General features: G+C 47.8%; 1 protein-coding gene across 1 annotated transcript in view; it reads left to right on the top strand.

The window, feature by feature from the left end:
- WWP1 (WW domain containing E3 ubiquitin protein ligase 1) overlaps positions 1-19268 on the top strand; it is a 711039-nt gene that overhangs the window by 244125 nt on the left and 447646 nt on the right. The window contains exon 12 of the mRNA XM_069220436.1: positions 16515-16599. Within this exon, the coding sequence (XP_069076537.1) occupies positions 16515-16599 (85 nt within the window). The remainder of the gene's footprint in view (positions 1-16514; positions 16600-19268) is intronic.

Genomic DNA, 19268 nt, shown 5'->3' on the forward strand with positions numbered 1-19268 from the left:
ATTTCCTCTTTTAAACTAGTTGGCAATGGTTTGCACCCTGTCCATGTAGTGACCCTCACTGTATGCAGGTTAAGAGAGTCACACAGCTAAGATAACCCCTGCTCTACCCCGATTGACACGTGTAGTCAGGGTTATTTCAGAGGCAATGTGTAAAGTATTTGCACACACAGACATTAACACAGTGAAACACCACAAATGTACTCCACACCAGCTTAGAAAAACAGCCAATATTTATCTTAGTAAAACAAGACCCAAATGACAAATCTGACATACACAAGCGGATATACTCATTTTTAAAGATTAAATCTCAGTGAAACGCTTAGAAACACGATAGAACCAACTGGGTCAATCACAACAGCTTGATGGAGTGGTTTCCCACAGTCTGACGCCACCTGCGAAGGAGTGCAGGAGAGTCACGGAGTCTCACAGACCATAGGTACACTACCTTTGAACATGATGAGGAAACCAAGACGTTGCATGGAGTCAGGGAGGTGAGGCGTCCATGGAACCGCTGCAGCATTGGCTCCTTAACGCTACAGAGGAGGTGAGGTGTCCGTTCCTTACTGCGAGGGAGGTTAGTTGAGGCGTCGGCTCCTTATGATTGCAGGGGAGGTGACGTGGCGTAGGTGGTGAGGCACCTGCCCCCTATGATCCAGCAGGGTCGATTAATCCAGTAGGTCGAGACGTGAGGTGTTGACTTTGGTGTCGTAATCACACCACGGGACCACAAGTGCTGAGTTGGAGTCTGGTATCATGGATGTTGGTGATACAGCATTCAGGACTCACATTGTGGCAGGACTTTGGAGGCGATGAGATTGCACAAAAACACATCGAGAGTCAACCGTTGAAATCAGTGCAAACCATGAGTAAAAAGCCCCACTCACCTTCGGCCAAAACTACATCGGAAAATGTCACTGGTGCTCCACTGCCTTCCAGCGATGGTTGGAGGCAAGAAAGTAATTTTGATGTGCCGCCTTCCAGCTCTGCACCAAAAAAAGTGAAAAATAAATTTTTGGCTTCGACCTCGAGCACCTCTGCTTTGCTCCAACATGACCAAAGATACATGGTGCTTCGGTGCCAACTACTTCAGTATTGACCACTTCGGCACTAAAAAAAAAACATCCATCCACAGTTTAAGCACCAACAATATCCCATACAATAAAGACTTAGGAACCGACAATCTAAAAAAAAAAATCTATAGATTCTGAACAGCCTCCAACAACCACCCCTTCATCCGTGGAACCAATTTTAGAAGTTATTGACGCTCGTCAGCACCGACTTCAAATTCAAGAGAGCACAGGATGGATTATAACATCACCTCCTCCTCATTTAAAAATGAAATTTACTTTTCAAGAGGCTCTCATCTCCTCTCCGCCTCCAAAAAAAAAAAAAAAAAGACTATAAAGGAAAATACTCTTTTTCTTCTTCAACCCTCTGCACCTCCACCTACATCTCCACAACATACTCCTCCACTAACATCTTCCCCTCCTTTGGAGCTCACACCACCCAGTTCGCCACCTGGTGGGGCTTATGATTTGGGAGATAAATTAGATGATCAAGACCCAGCGGATGCATATGATCCAGATCCTATTACACCTTATGATCCTGATCTCTACCCAGCTAGACCTTCACTACCTGAGGATTCCACCTCATATCAACAGGTTATAGCTAGGGCAGAAGCATATCACAATGTACATATGTACACAGATCCAATAGAAGAGGATTTTCTATTTGACACCCTTCGTGCAACACATAAAAAGAGTCATTTTTTTCCAGTGTTCCCAGGCATGCAGACAAAATATTTAAAGAGCCAGTTAGATTAAGGGTTATCACTCCCAGAATGGATAAAAAAATACAAGGCTGCGCCCACTAACACTCCAGACTCTATTGGTGCCTCTACTGCTCGCAGAAGAGCTATTAGCCAATTAACAGCCACACCTCTTCCTAATAAAGAAAGCAAAAAATGAGGTGCAGCAGGAAAAAGAGTGGCAGTTCAAGCAGTGGTGGATTGCTAACACGCAGGTGTTATTATCCCGATATGAAAAAGCTCACTAGGATGCCATTGAGGAGCTTCTACAATACCTCCCAGAAGAACATCATAAAAGGGGGGTAGAAATTGTAACTGAATGAGAAACAATTTCAAATAATTCAGTTAGATGTGTGCTTGATGCTGCTGATACATCAGCATGCTGTATTAACACCAATGTCATCATTAGGCGACATGCCTGGCTCAGATGCTCAGGCTTTAAACCAGAGGTTCAACAGGCAGTGTTGAATGTGCCATATGATAAAGAACATTTATTTGGCTCACAAGTGGATACCACACTTGAAAAACTAAATAAAGATAATCAAACTGCCAAGCCAGCACACACAGAGGTACTTTTCTTCGGACAGGATTTGCAAGGGGCTTTCAGTTATCATTTCAGGAACAGTATTCCACTCAAAGACCACCTCTCAATGCACCAGAGGTTTTTTAGAGGTTCCTGCAGAGGCAACAGTAACAAAGGAAGAGGAAAGGCATCTACATTTAGAGGTTCCTCATCTGCCACCAAACAATAACTTCCACCAAAACCTACCAAGTCACACCACTCCTGTAGGGGGGAGGTTACAACATGTTTCCTGCAATGGTCTCAAACTACCACAAATCAATTGGTACTTTCAATTATCCAAAATGGTTACTCTCCGGAGCTCAGTTCCACTCCACCAAATATATCATCTCCTACTCACAGACTCTCGCAGGTATCTTGTTCTTCTCAGAGAGGAAGTACACTCTCTTCTTCTCAAAGGGGCTATAGAAACAGTACTATTACAACGCTAAGTAATGGGAGTATACTCCCTGTATGTCCAAAAAAAGACTGGGGTCTCAGACCAAAATCAGATCTCGGACCCTTAAACTGCTACATCCTATTTGAACACTTCCATAGGGTCACTCTTCAGGATGTTATTCCCCTTCTACAACAAGGCAACTTCATGACAGCTGTAGGAAATTGCCCTATTTTGGCATGGTTACCCCCACTTTTTGCCTGCTGTCAGTGTGCTTAACTGTTTTCACTGGGATCCTGGTAACCTGGCCCCTAGTGATTGTGATCTCTCCCTCCAAATTTGGTTGCTTTGGACTTTGCACAACCCACAGTTGGCATACTGGTGCCCCCATATAAGTCCCTAGTATATGGTATTTAGGTAACCAGGGCAGTGGGGCACCAGGGGATCTATGGCTGCAGCATGTATTGTGCCACCCACGGGAGCCCATGCAAAATGTGTCTGCATGCCTGCCATTGCAGCCTGCATGAAAAGGTGCAGGCTCCCTTTTACTACAGGTCACTGCAAGTCACCCCTATGGTAGGCCCTGTGTGCTTGAGCAGAGGTGCCCCTATGAACTCCAGCCCTATTGCACTGTACTTCGTGTGGGGAAGCCATTTTAGCAGTGTACTGGACACAGTACAGTACCTGTGTCCAGCTACATAATAGTGTCAAAAACATACCCCAATACTGTTGCCAGTATTGATTGTATGACTCCATGCACTCTGGGGGCTCCTAAGAGGACTCCAGCATTGCTCCTACCAGTGTTGTGGGGTTTTCCAGGTAGCCTGCGGTGCTACCACCCATCAGACAGGTTTCTGTCCTCCTGCAACTCGACCAGCTCAGGCAGAGGAAGGCCGAACAAAGGATTTCCTGTGGAAGAGTGAGGTAACACCCTCTCTCTTGAAAATAGCTGTTACATGGCTTGGAAGGGGTAACCTTCCCAAGCCACCGGTATGCTTTGAAGGGCACATTTGGTGCCCTCCTTGCATAAACCGGTTGTTAGAAATGGGGTCTCTAGTTTGCAGTCTGTTTGCACCCTGTCCAAGTAGGGACCCTCACTCTAGTCAGGATAAGGGAGATACCCGCTCAGATAAACCCTGCTCACCCCCTTGGTAGCTTGGCACGAGCAGTCAGGCTTATCTCAGAAGCAACGTATAAAGCGTTTGCACATAACACACATTAATAAGTGAAAACACTACAAACGGACACCACACCAGTTTTAGAAAAATAGCCAATAATTATCTATATAATACAAGACCAAATACGATAAAAATCCAACATACAGTAATAAAAATATGAATTCTGCAAGATTTACTAAAAAATGCAGTTCCTTGAAGTCGATAGCTCTACCTGGGGCGGTCACGGCGTCGTGATCAACAAAACCAACAGTTCAGGCCGGCCGCAGCGTTGTGGGCCAGCTACGGTGTCGGGAAGACCCACAAACAGTACCATGGATTTGCAGGGCGTTGTGATCCTCGTGGTGAGCCCCGGAGAGCGGTGTCGGTTCTGTAGTCGGTGCAGGAGTCGTCAGGCCCTTGAGGTCACACGCATTGCGGATCGAACTCCAGGCTGATGAAGTCAGGTGCTCAGATTTGGATGGCGTCCGGGCTGCGGTGTGAAGCGGGACAATGTGACGTGCGATGCCCACAGGTCACGGTGCAGGCAGCAGCTCGGTGTCGGCGTCCAGCGGCGTTGGTGAGACCAGGGCTGCGGTGTGAAGCGGGACGGGACGACGTGTGGTGTCCACAGGTCACGGTGTAGGCAGCGGCATCGTTGTTGCTGAAGTGCTGTCGTCGGTAGGCCCAAGCCAGCGGTGCGGGGCCGGGATGGTGCTTTGTGACCCTCACGAGCGGTGTCCACAGGCCACAGTGTAGGCAGGATGCCTGGTGATGACACAGGAGTCAATGGAGCTGGTGTCGGTTGACCGGGGCTGCGGTGCGGGACGTGACGGTGCTCCGTGTACCTCACGAGTGGTGTCCACAGGCCACGGTGCAGGCATCAGTGCCGATGTCAGCAGGAGCGTCGTCGTCGGGGATACCCAGGCTGCGGTGTGAGCAGGCGATGCCGGAGTACGGGCCCCACAGGTCGCGGTGCGAGCAGTGGCTCGGTGAAGTCACCTGATGACAGCGAAGCGGGGCAATGCGACTCCGTATGGCGTCTGCAGGCCAGCGGCAGCGTCGTGGTGGTTTCTTCTCTGGAACAGCACAAAACACACAGTTCCCAGTGCTGCAGGTCGAGGAAACTGAAGTCTTTGATGTCCCTGAGACTTCCAACATTAGGCAAGCTCTACTCCAGGCCCTTGGAGAATTTTCTCAAGCAGGAGACACAGCAGAGTTCACCCTTTGCACTCTTTTCAGGTAGGAGCAGCAACTGCAGGCCAGTCCAGCAAAGCAACGCAGCAAAGGGACAGTACTCCTCCTTCAGTTCTTCTCCTGGGCAGAGGTAACTCTTGGTTCCAGAAAGGTTCTAAAAGTCTGGGGTTTTGTGTCTTCTTCTTATACCCAGTTCTGCCCTTGAAGTTGGCAAACTTCAAAGCAAAGTCTCCAGTGTTTGCAAGATCCTTCCTTGTCCAGGCCAGGCCCCAGACACTCACCAGGGGGTCGGAGACAGCATTGTGTGAGGGCACGCACAGTCCTTTCAGGTGTAAGTGACCACTCCTTCCCTTCCCTTCCCTCCCCTCCAGCACAGATGGCTAATCAAGATATGCAGGCTACACCCCAGCCCCTTTGTGTAACAGTCTAGAGGAGAGGTGTGAACAGCCCAACTGTCAGACCCTGGTCCCTACTCTGACGTGAAACTGGACAAAGGAAAGGGGAGTGACCGCTTCCTGTCCATCACCAACCTGGGGGTGGTACCGAGAACTCCTCCAGGTGGCCACTTGATTCTACCATCTTGAATGAAAGGTGGGCAGAGGCCCGTGGGAGCATCTGAGTGGCCAGGTCTAGTAGGTGATGTCACCGCACCCCCACCCCCAAATAGGTGGTCACACTGTAAGGTGAGCAGTGCCTCTTCCTGAGCTATTTATGGTCTCCCTTTTGGGTGGGTCCTCAGATTCAACATGCAGGATTCCAGCAGGACTCTGCTGCATCGTTTACTTCATCTTCCGGCCACTGGGACTGCAACTGGACACTCCAGGAACCGACAATCTGCAACTTCAGCTACGACTCTGCTTTGCAACATTGTTTCTCCAGCTCCTTCCAGCAACTGCAACATTTTATGGGCTGTGCATCCTCTGAGGGCAGCGAGTCTTAAGTCTGCACAAGAAGAAGGAATCTCCCTTGGAGTGAAGGAGTCCCTCCCCTGCGTCCGCAGACACCAACTGCAACAACGATGACTGGCTGCGTTGATCTGCTCTACTCTGGCACTGCGTGGATCCTGCATCACAGGAGTGGTCCCCTTGGTCCTCTCTACCAGCTGTCCAACTTGGGAGATGATAAGCCCTTGCCTCTCCTTGCAGGACATTACCCCTGTGCACCGCAGCTCTTGCAGCTACCAAGACTTTTTGGCTCCTCCTCCAAGGGATCTTCAGGCTACTTGTAGCCCCGGTCCCTAGAACTCCTTCCTTCTGCTCCAGCGACATGGGATTCCTTTTCAGGTGTGCTAAGTGGACCTCACTGTGACTGCTGCCAGTGGGTTTACTGTGGGGGGCACCTCCTTTTCTTGTGACTTTCCCAGCTGAAGGTCCTTGCTGGTCCTCTTCAGCCTTGCAGACCTTCTTCTTCATGTCTTGCATTTGCTAAGGCTTGTTGGTGGTTTTCCAGCACCATTAACCAACTGCATATCGACTGCTGACCTGGGACATCACTTGCATCACTTGAGGGACTTCTCTCCATCTCCTGTGCTGCACTGCTGACCTTTTTTCATCCATCGTCGACCTGGTCCTGCATCCACAGAGGGGTTGATAGTGACTCCTGCCACAACCGGACACTCCATCACGAATTAGACTTGGTCCCTTCCTCTGCAGGTACTCTTCTGTCAGGATGCACATTTTGGTTCTTCTAGTCTTTGTTGGGTCTTGCATAATCCTTTTCCAAAGTCCTGTTGGATGGGGAAAAACAGATATTTACCTCTGCTCACCTCGTCGCTGGGGTTTTCTTTGGTACTCACTTCTTGGGGTTCCCAGTTCCTCCAGCTTTCTTCTGCTGATTCCCCCTCCTTGGGTGGGAGACTGCCTTTGACATTCCACTTTTTTAGTATATGGTTTGGCCCTCCCCTACTGCACTCACTGTTTACCTATACTTTTGCCAATGCTTCTTTCTTTCTATGCTCTTTACTGATTGCTAACGTGTATATAATTGTGTGTTTACTTACCTCCAGTTTGGGGATCACCTATTCAGTATTCTATTATTTGTGTTACTATAATAAAGTACCTTTAGTACTGTGTGGTCCTTTCATGTGTGAGCTTCCAGGCCAGCTTCCTACAGTGGCGAGCCTCAAAGGCTCAGGCCTCAGTTACAGTGCCCCAGGGCACTCCAGCTAGTGAAGATGCCCCAACCCTTGGACCAAGCCCCACTTCTGGTGGAAGGTCCGGTGGGAAAATTAGGAAAAACAAGAAGTGACAATTTCAGGTGGGACCACCTCGAAGGTGTCCAGAGCTGCAGTGACCCCCTCCTTGCAGATTCCTCTATCTTGATTTGGAGGTGAGGGACCAGTAGGGTTAGGAATGTGCCCCTGTCCCCAAAGAGAGTTAGGACAGGAAGGGTGTAGCTACCCTCAGGGACAGTAGCCATTGGCTACTGCTCTCTGACCCCTGTAATCCCCCTAAATTTAATATTTAAGGGAACTCCTGAACCTTACTCACCAGATTCCTCACGACCTCAAGAAGAAAGGACTGCCAAGCAGACCCAGCAGTGAAGTCTTCAGATGACAACTGACTTGGCCCTACCGGCCTGTCTACAGCTCCAAAGACCCCTGCTCCAAGAAGGCGATGCATTCTGCAGGACCAGCGACCTCTACAAACCCCCAGAGGACTGCCTGCCCAGCAGAGGACCAAGTACTCCTGAGGACAGTGACCCTGTCCAGAAGAAACCTCAGAAAAGGACTCCACAACCGCCCTGGATCAGCAAGCACTGCCCACTTTGCACCCAGTGCCCACGGCCCGAGTCCAGACGGCCCACCGGTCCAGAGAAGGTCCCTAGACGATTCCGACCTCGAGTCCACCCTGGGTTGACCCCTCCTGGCCAACACGACAACATCTGCAGCCTGAATACAGAGAACCCCCCCACCCCCGACTGCGACCTGATCCGGCACCCCTGCACCCGCAGACCCCTGACCTTGGGCAATCTGACAGACGGTCCAGCAACATCCTGCAGATGCCTCCCCTACCTGTCCAGCCTTTTGTTTCCTGGAACCGACCCCCTGGACCAAGCCTGCAGCATCTTTTGTGTCCCCTGGGGCTCTAGAATTTAAAAGGATTAAGCGCCAATCTTGGAGTTTGCGCCCTGCTTCCAGCCACCGCTGGAGGTATGTGTTTGGTGTGAATATGTGGCCTCCCTGGTGCTGACCCATACCCCCCAGACATGTGTCCTGGAACCGAGGGTACTTACCTGCAGTCTGATTTCTACCAAATACCCCCCCTCCTCATAGGATTCCATTGAAAACTCAATGCCAACTTTGATCTCTGCGCCCAGCTGGCCCTGTGTTGCTGGTGGTGCACTTTTGGAGTCAGCCTAAACTTTGACCCGTGGACATGCTACCCCCTGTAGATTGAAATCTGAATTCGTGTACTTACCTGTTAATTGTGCTAACACTCTCCCTCCACCACAACCAGACTCTATTGACACCTATGAAAAATTGCACTGTCAACTTTTGAAATAGAAAAGTGTTACTTGTAAACTGCTTTACCTGCAAAAACCAAAAAAGTACATTTGATACATATGCTCAATACCTTTTGACAACAGAATTACCTGCAACAAAGACTTTCTGGTTCTAGAAATAAAGTAATAAAATATATTTTTGCTATATTAAACAATTGTCCTGGAGTTAGTTAAGTGTGTGCCTCACTTCTTGACTGAGTACAACAAATGCTTTGCATTATCCTCTGATAAGCCTAACTGCCCTATTACACTACCACAAAAGAGAGCATTAGTATTATCTACTTTAGCCTCTGTTAAGCCTCTGGGGAACCCCTGGACACTATATCTTATTTTGGTACAGTATACACAGAGCCAGCTTCCTACACCAGTCATTAAAGATTTGTTGGTAGGACTAAAGAGTAATTCTGCAAAGGGCCCCTACAGGGTCTTCTTGGAATCTTAACATTTGTAGGAAAGCACCCTTTTTGTCATGGTCAGACCCCACTTTTTTGCTTGGTATCTGATGTATTTTCGACTGAAAATGCAGTGGGTCCCTGCTAACCAGGTCCTCAGTGCCAGAGCTCTTTCCTAAAACTGCAGTTTTCTCCACAATTGGCACTCTCTTTGGCATCTTCTGAAAGCCCCTTGAAAGCGGTACTCCTGGTACCTCGGGCACTAAGGAAGGTCCCTGAGGGCTGCATCACCAGTTGTACCACCCCCAGGACCTCTCGCCAAATCCACTCAGTGCTGCCATTGTAGATTGCATGTGTTGGTGAAGGTACATTTGAAAACATGACCTGTTGCACACCCATGGTGTGCCATGTCCCCTACCACTGCATGTACCAGGTGTAAATCACCCTAAGGCAGGGTGCATCAAGACACACTTGTTAGGCCATATATGCATGAGCAGATATGTCCCTGCTAAGTCTCTGTCAATTCTTAGAAATAGTAAGTGAACAGAGAAGCCATTTTAAATACATGTGCTGGACACTGGTCACTACGGGTTTCCCAGTTACATGACGTCTCTTAACCCAGGGATGCTTGGTATGAAACATCTCACATTATTTCAAGCGTCACTAATTCCACTGAGGGATTTATTGATAAAATGAAAATTTACCAGCTACTAATGTGGTGACTGACTGGTCCTGACCAGTTCTGCCACCTTGACATGTTTCTGGCCCCCAAGATGAGAGCCAGTGCTCTATAGGGCCAAAGACAAAATTTCGGGGAGCATGGAGACTGGGTAGGTCAGATGGACCGCGGCTTTCTTAGGACAGTTAGTTCACTGGAGAAGGACTATTCCCAGTCCCCAGGTGTTCAGGTCTCTGCTTGCAGTACTATTGTAAGGAATTTTGTATTTTCCACCTAGTTGGTAAGGAGTCCTTTTACTCTCTTAGTGAGGAATAGGAGTTTTGTAGGTCCTGATGAATCGCCACTAGATCTTTTAGACTGTTTGAGTGAGAAAACATGTTGACCATGTTTTTGGGTTCAGTAGTGTAGGACGACAAGACCCCCCACATGCAGGCATCAACAGTTCGGGTGTTAAGCACACACTAGGTATAGGTTTGAGGGAACCAAATCATTGTACCCTGCTTCCACGGTCTTTGTTTTTAACCTTGACACTAAAAGATGCCTCGTCCTGCAGCTGAACCTCCAGAAACCTGGGAGGAGTACCTGCCTGTGAAAAAGTTTAAAATCTCCCATGAGTAGTGGACCTGCCCTCCACCCAACTTATATAAAAAAAAAAAAGCACTCCGAAGCCTCCGGAACCGCAAAGACACTATGCCTGAAGTCACCACTGCACCTGCTATCACTGACCCAAGTGGGAGTGGACCGCTGGTGCCAACAAGGTCCCCCAGCTGTCCAGAGTCAGTCCATTGTGGTTTCACCCCTCCTGGACTCCCTGATGTTGCCTGCAACCTCTGCACGCAGCTCTCCCTTTCCTGCAGCAACTACAGTGAGAGAACCAGACACCTATAGGAACCACTGCACCCTTTGCCGCCGGCCTGAGTTGAAGTGGACCCCTGGTGTCAATGACTTCCCCGACTCCCCTGAGCTTGAGTCCAATGCGGTTTCACCTCTACTGGACTCCCTGACAACACCTGAGCCTCAGACCACAGGACCCCCCAACCGAGAGGGCTCCAGGACAAGGAAAGCTGATGCCAAAGGACACCCCTGCATCAGTTTCCCCTGGACAGGGAGAAGAGGACCAAAGGTACACCTATGGCCCGAGCACCCAACTTTTGCAACATATCTGTTGGGTATTTCCGACTGGCTCCCCAGCCGGAGCCTGCAGCCTAAATCTACTGAGATCAATCCTCTTTAAAATACATTGGGCACCCAGCACATACTGTACCTCTACACCCAGCAGCCCCAATGTTTCCGGGAGTGACCTGTTGGTGTGGCCCTGACCCTTGCTCAGTACTTACCTTAAATCTACAGGACTGGTCCCGTGAGTCGTCCACAAGTGCCTGTTTGCTGACTGTGTTTTCCTCCCATAAGTTAACATTGAAGAACTCTGAAACTGCACTGTTGATTTTTTTTAAACTAAAAAGTATTTATGCTTGGAAACATACTTACCTTGTAATACATTTCTTGGGGTCAAAGTTTACATAAATAGAAGTGTTATTTTTCTAAATTGGTCTTGGATTTATTCTTTGAGTCTGTGTCTCATTTATTGCCTCTGTGGGTATAACAAAGGCTTAGCACTACCCTCTGACCAGCCCAACTGCTCGCCCACACTACCACATAATCAAGCATTAGTCCTATCTACCTTTGCCTCTGCAAACCATTCAGGGATCCATTGGGCTCTCTGCAATTCTTCTTTTTAGTGCCCTACATAGAGAGCCAACGTCCTGCAACATTATACTCATTAGGCTCATGGGAGCACCATTTGAACCTCTACATTCATGTCCCTTTTAATTTCTGTCATGGAAGGTGGCATTCTTATTTGCTATCACTTCACTTAGGCGTGTAAGTGAGCTCCAGGCCTTAACCCTGCAAGAACCATTTTTCCAAATACACAAGGATAAAGTAGTTCTTTGCACCAGTCCAAAATTTTTACCAAAAGTGGTATTGCTTTTTCACCTAAACCAAGCCATTGAATTGGCAGTCTTCTTTCAGCATCCAGACTCTGTTGCTGAAAGAGCTCTCCACACATTAGACGTAAAGAGAGCACTTCTGTTCTACATTGATAGAACTAAAACATTTAGAAAAACAAGTGCAATGTTTTTACTCTAATGCACTTTTCATGCCACAAACTGGACGCCCCCTATTTTCTGACGGAGGATGAGCATGGCAGGCAGGACACATATGTCACCCATACATGTAACATCTGCAGAGTTCTCTGTAATGTATTGTGTATTTGTAAAGCACAATATCACCCAGCAACTCAGAAGCAGTCAGGACTGATCCATGGATTCACCTATTGGAGAGCAAAGTATCAGCATTTTGCGGAATGCAATAGTTTGAGACGGCGTAGCAGTGTAGAGGCAGGTCATTCCACCCTTTCAGAGTAAATTAGGAGAAGTGATTTTTCCGTGTTCTAGTGTTGCATAGGATGAGCAAAAGTGTCTGAAAGGTTTCTGAAATCGAAGATATTCTGGGCTTGTGCAGTATACAGCTTTGAATGTGTTTGTCAGGAGTTAGGAAAGAGCTGTGGGTGGGGAGCCATTGAACCTACTAGAGGTGCAGGCTGTGTGTGTGGTGGGTGGTTGAGTGAAGAGACCGCTGCTTTCTTATGGTTTGGAGTCATCTGCTTAGTTGAGTGAGGGAGTAATTCTGTATCGAGGTGAGTGTGGCGCGCCAATGGTGTTGAGTCCATTGGTGAAGATTAAGTGAAGGCATGTGCGTTTATACTGACTTGACTATCTTCCTTCTAACTATGTGATATCCCCATTAAGTCACACCTAGCCTAAGTTTTTCCTACCTGTTCATGTCTGTCTCTTATGTCCTGTATACTTCCCTTGTAAACCTTTACTAATGCTTTGCATTGCTAGCTACAGAAAGCTCAAGAAAACGTGTCTTTCTTGTGCCTTTAGCGCACTCACTCTCCTAAATCCAACTTCTTCCAGTTTATGGCTACAAGTTGGGGGTATCCAAAACTGCTGTGCAAGGCGGCACACAGTCATCAAACTGAGTGAGTGTATTGACCTTTCAAACTAAGACAAACATCCTGAGGAAGACTGCCTATTTTTCCTAAAGAGCTCTTCCGAACCTACTTACTTTACGTTTTTGCCTCACATGGTGCTCCTTGACAATGTGGCTTATGTTCTGTCCACTGTTGTGTGGTGTGGTGACTGTAATGCACTTATTGTTCAGCAAATAGAACACCTGCCACGTTCTGATGGCAGATAAAGGTGTTGAGCAGGCCATAAGCCAGCCCAAGATTTCCTCAAGTAGAGAAAAAAAAATCTCCCTTCTAGTTGTTTAGTGAAGTAGTTGTATATTCCTTACCTTTGAATTCCCCGAGGCGTCAGACTGGATCTGAAGATTTTTCTTGAGCAGTACTCCTGCGTGCTGCTAGGTGGCGTTGATTGGCTCCAAGCCCGTTTCTGCGCCAGATATGATGTTGCATGTCCTATGTAGGCACCACCCCAATTCACTGACATCAGTTCTTTTCTTTCTGCACCAGCAAGCGTTGACCTGAAGAGAGGTAGTGCTCAGTATTTTTTTGACTGGCCTTTTTTTTTTTTGTCAAAGTGTTTTGGAGTTTTCAAACTCCTGGTGCATCAAGTATGTCATCGAGGAAGACCGGGTTCAAGCCTTGCGGATCCTGTCATCTGTTGATGTCCCTGACTGATCCGCAACTCATATGTCTTTACTGCCTGGATCACGACCACCACCCGAAGGCGTGCTCCAAGTGTCGGGCCAAACATCCAAAGGATTTTAGGGAGCAGTCCCTTAAGCTGATGGCCACCCGATGCGCGGCTCTGCTCGATTCGAAATCCCAGTCGAGAGGAAGGTCCCAGGTTCGGTTATGGAGTCCTCCATCGTCGTTCTCCAACTCCCAAGTCCTTGGGGCGATCGGGTAAGTTGAGGCACAATAAAAAAAATAAAAAAATGTGAAGCGTTCTTCGACTTCTCCTTGTCCGTTGGCTGACGAGGGAGCATTTGCTCTCTAGGCCTCAATCTGAGGAACGTGCGCCTGGGCCGACTTGGCGCCTCCTTGAATTTTCGGGAGCTAGAGCAACCCATACCCAACTCAGAGATTTCTGCGAGGCCATTTGCCTCATTTTTAAGCAGCCGACCCCGCAGGAGAGTATTTGGGACTCACAGAGCCAGTTGGGGCCCATTCAAGCTCTGTGCTGGCAGCTCCGGCCCCAACGTTGAGGGCACTCTGGGGTCCATTCCTGGCTCTCGACTGGTGCCGGTCGAACAACTTTGACCTTACCCGATCCCGACACTTATGCTCATTGTGACCTCCAGGTGGCACCATCCCTATTGAAGTTCCTCAACTCCAATATGGACGACGCCAGCAGGAGCCTTGCCTCCTAGGTCAGATTCTGAGCCTTTTTATTGTGGCTTTGGTTATGAGGATGAACGAGAGGGGTCACTGAACCCTTCAGAATACCAGCCCCTTGAAGAACTTATGGATTGGGATTCAGACTTTGGTGAAGCCAGCAGACTAGATACTTCTCCAACTACTGGCATGCTTTCTCCTCAAACCGTGGCTACAGAGGAGGGAGTGTACTATTCTATGGTGGTGAGAAAAGCAGCTGAGGTCCTGGACCTGAAGTTGTCCTCAGTGGCAGTCAGGACATTATTTCCTGACAGAGGTGCTTCAACCTGGGGCTTCCTCCTCAGAACCCGTGCTCCCTTTTAACGAGGACCTCATGAATGTCCTACTGGGTACCTGATCCAAACCCACCACAGTGGCTCCTGTGAATAGAACGATTGCCTGCTGGCATCGTCCCGCTTTGGGGGACCCAAGTTTCATGAAGCAGCACCCCACTGCTGAGAGCTTGGTTATCCAAGCCTCCACTTACTAAGGAGCATTCCCTTCGGTGCCCCTGGTTAGGGAATCCAAAAGGCTGGATACACTTGTGGAGAAGATGTTTTCTTCCGCCAGTCTATCTGTGACCATTTCATGCCTTTTCAGCTGCTACTCCCACACTCTGTGGGATACAGTTGTGCAAGTGCTGCCACAGTTCCTGGAGGAGGCCCTGGCTGTACTCTCTCAGGCAGTTGCCAATGGAAGATCGCATCTAATTTCACCATCCGCTGCGGTCTGGACATGACTGACTCGCTAGTCAGAACGGTTTCATAGACAGTGGCCCAGAGGCGCCACGCCTCGCTGGGGACATCTGTTTTTTTTGGGTGTGGCCAGGCTACTTTGATGGACATGCCCTTCGATGTCACTAGTCTCTTCAGAGTCTAGTCTGGCCACTCTCTCAACGCTTCAAGCATTCTTGAGCTACGTCCGGATCCTTGGGCCTTGCAGCGGCCCCTCACCTGCCCTCATTCTGCCTTTTGCCTCTTTCGTGGCTACAGAAGGGACCTCCATCTGCGACCATTCCTGGCCAGCCACTGTGCTGCTCATGTTGTCCTCATGCTGGCTGAGGGCATGGGATCCACCAACCTGGTGGACCAGGGAGCCAGTGGTCTTGCCAGTTTGCCACGCCCCTCTGCAGCAGCCTCCAAGCCTTCCTAGTCTGACTCCCCACCAAGAGCCTGTCAGAGGCAGGATACCCCATCACCTGCTCTTCTCGCAATCCATGACGTCAGACAGGTTCCAGATAGTCCTTCCAGATTACCGTTCCATCCATGCCACCATCCTATGATTGGTCGATGAAGGATCACCTTCTCTGCGAGGAACTTATGGCCCTCTTGACCTAGAGAGCCAGAGATGGTTTCCGTGCCAGAAGTAGATTGTGGTTGTTAATCCCGCAACTTTTGGGTATCCAAAAAAGAAGGGCCTCTGCCTTATCCTAGACCTTCGATCCTTCAGTCCCTTCCTTAGGTAGGAAAAGTTCAAGATGCTCACTCTGTTTCAGGTTCTATCTTCGCTGGACCCAGGAGACTGGATGGCAGCATTGGACTTGCAGGGACACTTATGTCCATATTCACATTGTGTCTGCCAGATGTTGCTTGTGTTTCACATTAGGCCACAAGCACTTTCAGTTCACTGTGCTCCCCTTTGGCCTTACCAGCGCTCTCAGGTGTTCACCAAGGTGATGGCAGTGGTTGTAGCTCATCTGCGCAGATCAGGGGTTTCAGTCTTCCCTTATCTTGTCTGGCTGTTGAAGGCGAGCTCACACCTCCAAATTACAGGGGACTTCCTGCACTCGCTGGGGTTCACTATAAACATGGCAATGCCACACCTGACTCCCTCTCAGACACTCCCTTTCATTGGAGCTGTTCTGGACACAGTGCAGTTTGTCCTCTTCTCCAGAGTGTCTAGTCCAGGATATTCAGGATATGATATGGATGTTTCAGAATCTATCCTGGATTTCGGTGAGAATGACTCTGAAGCTGATGGCCCTCATAGCCTCCTGCTTTACTACTTGGAGATTATTCATAAGGTGAGGAATCTGGAAGAAGATATAATACCAGCCAGAAACCTACCTTTGAGTATGCCTTATTGCATTTATTCATTCTATTTCTTTAGGCTCTGAATGATCACCCAATATAGAATTGTTGATAGTTGCTATTTTGAACATCTATGTTGAAATTATATATACAACATATATTTAATACCAATTTTTAATGTATTGTTGATATACTACTTTGAGGAACAGTACTTCTTCCCTGTCTCCATTTCAGGGATCATTTGCCCGTTTCATTATTCATCACATTGAGTTGATATAAAGTTGTTCATAGTTACTATGTCTGCATATTTAGCTTCTCTGTGTTTTGTTTTTAGTATACTATTAAAATTACCAAATATTTATTTACAAATAATGTGTTTTCTTTTAGAAAGGAGAGTTGACTCAAATGACAGAGTGTACTTTGTGAATCATAACACAAAAACAACTCAGTGGGAAGACCCCCGAACTCAAGGGTAAGTATTGGTGTATTACACCTACGTTTAAGCAGGTTTTCAATCATAAAATGAAGAGTTCTGCTTCACTTGTTGAAAAGCTATTGTGTACTGTAGAGTTACTTCATATAACATTTGTATTGAATGTGCACAACACTTTTTTAATATTGCATCACATGCCTATAAAAGGGAAACTGAAAATGTGAAGGATGTGGAGAGGGGGAGTGATGGCAGTCTATGCCTGCTGCCTGAGTCCATAAATCTTCAACTTTCCTTATTCCCATCATGACAAGTGACCTAAAAACAGGCAATACACAGATGAACCTTTTGACATAATAGAGAAGTACAAATCTGCAGTGTCACTGATTGCTAGGGAGACCAAAAGTGTGAAATTGCTGACTATTGATTACGGCAAGAGCGAAGTGGGAAATCAGACTTCGGGTGACATTCTATTCATATCACACACTGTTGGGGAAATCTCCAAAGTGACTTTCTTTTTAACCTCACATTGAAGAAAAGCTTGGGCTGGAGCAGGAGATGGTAGTAGAAGGACTTGATTTTAGACTTGTTTCTGAGTGTTCTCTGGGTGAAAGGTATTTTGAGCTTTTAGGATGAGGTAATTCTGAATGTTTCATCTGTCTTTTAGAGATGGCTAACCCTTACGGGGCTTCAAGTCTGGTTGTACCTTTACTTCTGTGCTGGGAGAGACTGTCTGTATTCTTAGGGCCATTCTATGGAAATATCTAGAGTGGAGGTACCATACTCAGGGTTTTGGGAGATGGGTGGCCCCATAGCTTGTCAAAATGGGGCAAGGAGGACCTAGTACACACGTTTGTAGACACATATTCCTCAAGGTTTGTCTACAGCATACTTAGGTAGCAATTTAAAAGTTCCAGTGCGCTTAATGGTCAAGATGCAACAAGATATTTTGCCCTTTCATTTCTTTGCCCTCTTGTTCAGCTCTGCGTTTTGTCATCCACTGTCATCCGCTTTCCAATTACAGCTTGTTTCACCCCTCTTCTTCTAAATTAATTACTTTGTCCTTCTTGCCTCTACCCCTGGAGGTCCTTCCCCTTTGTACACTCCTGTTCTTCCCTCAGCTTTCATGTCTGTTTTAAAGCCTTTATTCACCACAAGGTTTCCCTAGTAGCATGTTGTTCTTTCCAGCATAGTTGAATTGTTTTTAAGTGAACCTTTGTCATGTTTATTGCAATATACTGCTTTTTTGTTCTCTGTACAGCACTTGGGCTGTGAGCATTTTGAAAGTTCAACAAATGGGCATGATGAGTTTGTACTTTGCCCCCTTTTCCTGTCAGTAGCACACTTAGGGTGTGTAGTTATTATAACCTTTTTATAAAGAATGAAGAACAATGACACTGTTACTTGTGTATACTTCCATGCCCTGCACACATGAGGTCATTTTCACTGTGTAGCTCCCTTCCTAGTAAATTGGTTCTCTAATCCCACGACCTGATCCTCCCTTTGTCCTTCTGTGCTGTTGTTGATAACCTCTTGTGGGTGGGATTTGGAGACCTACCCGAGGTAGAATAGCTAAATTTGAGTTTTATTGTGTTCATCTGTGGCAATGAAGAGTTGTAGATTAGTATCTCACAACTCTCTTTTATGGGGCACACTGGGGTTACTAGTCCTAACCGTGGTGGTTGAGGCCTTTTTAGTCCTGTTAGCCTGGTGTCTGACCTACTACGGATCCTGAGCAACTGCAGTAGGTAACTTTTCAGCACTTGACTCTCAGAAATAGCGTGATCCAAGCAGTCCAGGGCTCCTTTTTGGAGGTGGGAATTTGTGGATACAAGTGAATGAACCCAGGCTCACAACTCAAAATGTGCGTAGCAGCAATAATAGTCCAGTCAATTTTTCACTTCTTTGAAAAAAGAGAAGTATTTTATTTCTACCACTAACAAAAAAGAAACAATATTGCATTCTCAAACAACTACACGGCTACCCTGAGATCAGGGCTCTAATATTTCTTTTGGCTGTCCCCTGGTTCCACTCCCTCCCCGCTCCTAGCGATAGTGGGTTTTCCCCTTTCACTATAGGCAACTTCCAGGGCAAACCCCACTATTACTCATGTCTCAGGAGTCCACTACGACTCTGTTTTTCAAACTCCACAGTAAGTAGCAAGCTAGTTTCTCCAGGGCTGACTGGCCCGAAATCAATTGCACCTGCAACTGCAGTCTTGGAGCTTCTGGAGTTCCTGAGCGTGCTCTGCTCGCGGGTGTTTGGAGCAGCAGTAGAATCAGGTGAGTACACTGCACACTGCTCTGATGGGCTGCACTTAACTGACGCAGAGTTCCTCCAAAGGGGTCGCACCACTGAAGCAACCAGAGGGTAGTTCCGGTGCCTCCTTAAAGAGTGTCTGATTCACCGCTCGGTTAAGGAGGGTGGACATTGGGTGGATGTATGATGTGTGAGACTGGGGAGTGTATGATATGACTACCCTAAAGCAGGTCCCTTGCTTTGATGACCGTGTAATCCCATGCCCCTCCCCTCGGCAACCTCACTTCTTCAGTGGGGGTGGTAGATCACATTGCATGTCTTGTTGCCCACGGTGACCCCCCTCTGGCATACAGGGGTTGTCGTATCTTCCAAGTACAGGGGCTCCGGCATATGGACTCAGGGGCTCCTTGCTACCCACGTGCTCCGACCCGATTGGAGCAGTGATGCTCACA

This window comes from Pleurodeles waltl, chromosome 2_2 (assembly GCF_031143425.1).
Source record: "Pleurodeles waltl isolate 20211129_DDA chromosome 2_2, aPleWal1.hap1.20221129, whole genome shotgun sequence".
NCBI lineage: Eukaryota > Metazoa > Chordata > Amphibia > Caudata > Salamandridae > Pleurodeles > Pleurodeles waltl.